At 45.2% G+C, this 482-nt stretch overlaps 1 protein-coding gene across 1 annotated transcript; it reads left to right on the plus strand.

Moving 5' to 3' along the window:
• Window positions 1-64: 64 nt before the first annotated feature.
• On the plus strand, window positions 65-431 carry T265_12373 (hypothetical protein; the record flags this gene model as incomplete). Its single annotated transcript, XM_009179879.1, is given in 2 exon segments — window positions 65-193; window positions 207-431. 2 exon segments carry the CDS (start codon window positions 131-133, stop codon window positions 429-431), a joined length of 288 nt encoding a protein of 95 aa, XP_009178143.1.
• Between the last annotated feature and the right edge of the window lie 51 nt (window positions 432-482).

A 482-nucleotide genomic window follows, 5' to 3' on the forward strand; every position in this document is an offset into this window, starting at 1 on the left:
TTTGTTAGTTATGTTCTGTCCAGGCTACAACTCTTGACCAAACCTATTGTTTCCGTTGCTTCAGTTGAGAGCCGATGAACAGTCAATCTACGACTTCAATGTGATTGATATTGATGGAAAGCAAGTGGACATGCATCGATATAGGTATTGTGCCATTTGCAAACCCTTGTACGCATCTTTCGTTAGTGGCAAGGTGTGTATCATAGTCAATGTGGCGTCTGAATGAGCTTTGGCTGGAACCAATTACGTGCAGCTCCAAGCCTTGTATACCAAATACTATGAACATGGCCTCCGCGTGCTTGCCTTCCCCTGTAATCAGTTCGGCGGACAGGTATGTGTTAGGCGTTACCCTCCAACCAGAATGTTTAGGAACCCGGCACAGATGCCCAGATAAAGGAGCATGTCCAATCCGCTTACAATGTCACGTTTGACTTGTTCCACAAAGTGGACGTGAATGGAGATGATGCCATTCCACTTTATAA

The sequence above is a fragment of the Opisthorchis viverrini genome (assembly GCF_000715545.1).
Source record: "Opisthorchis viverrini unplaced genomic scaffold scaffold22857, whole genome shotgun sequence".
Lineage (NCBI taxonomy): Eukaryota > Metazoa > Platyhelminthes > Trematoda > Opisthorchiida > Opisthorchiidae > Opisthorchis > Opisthorchis viverrini.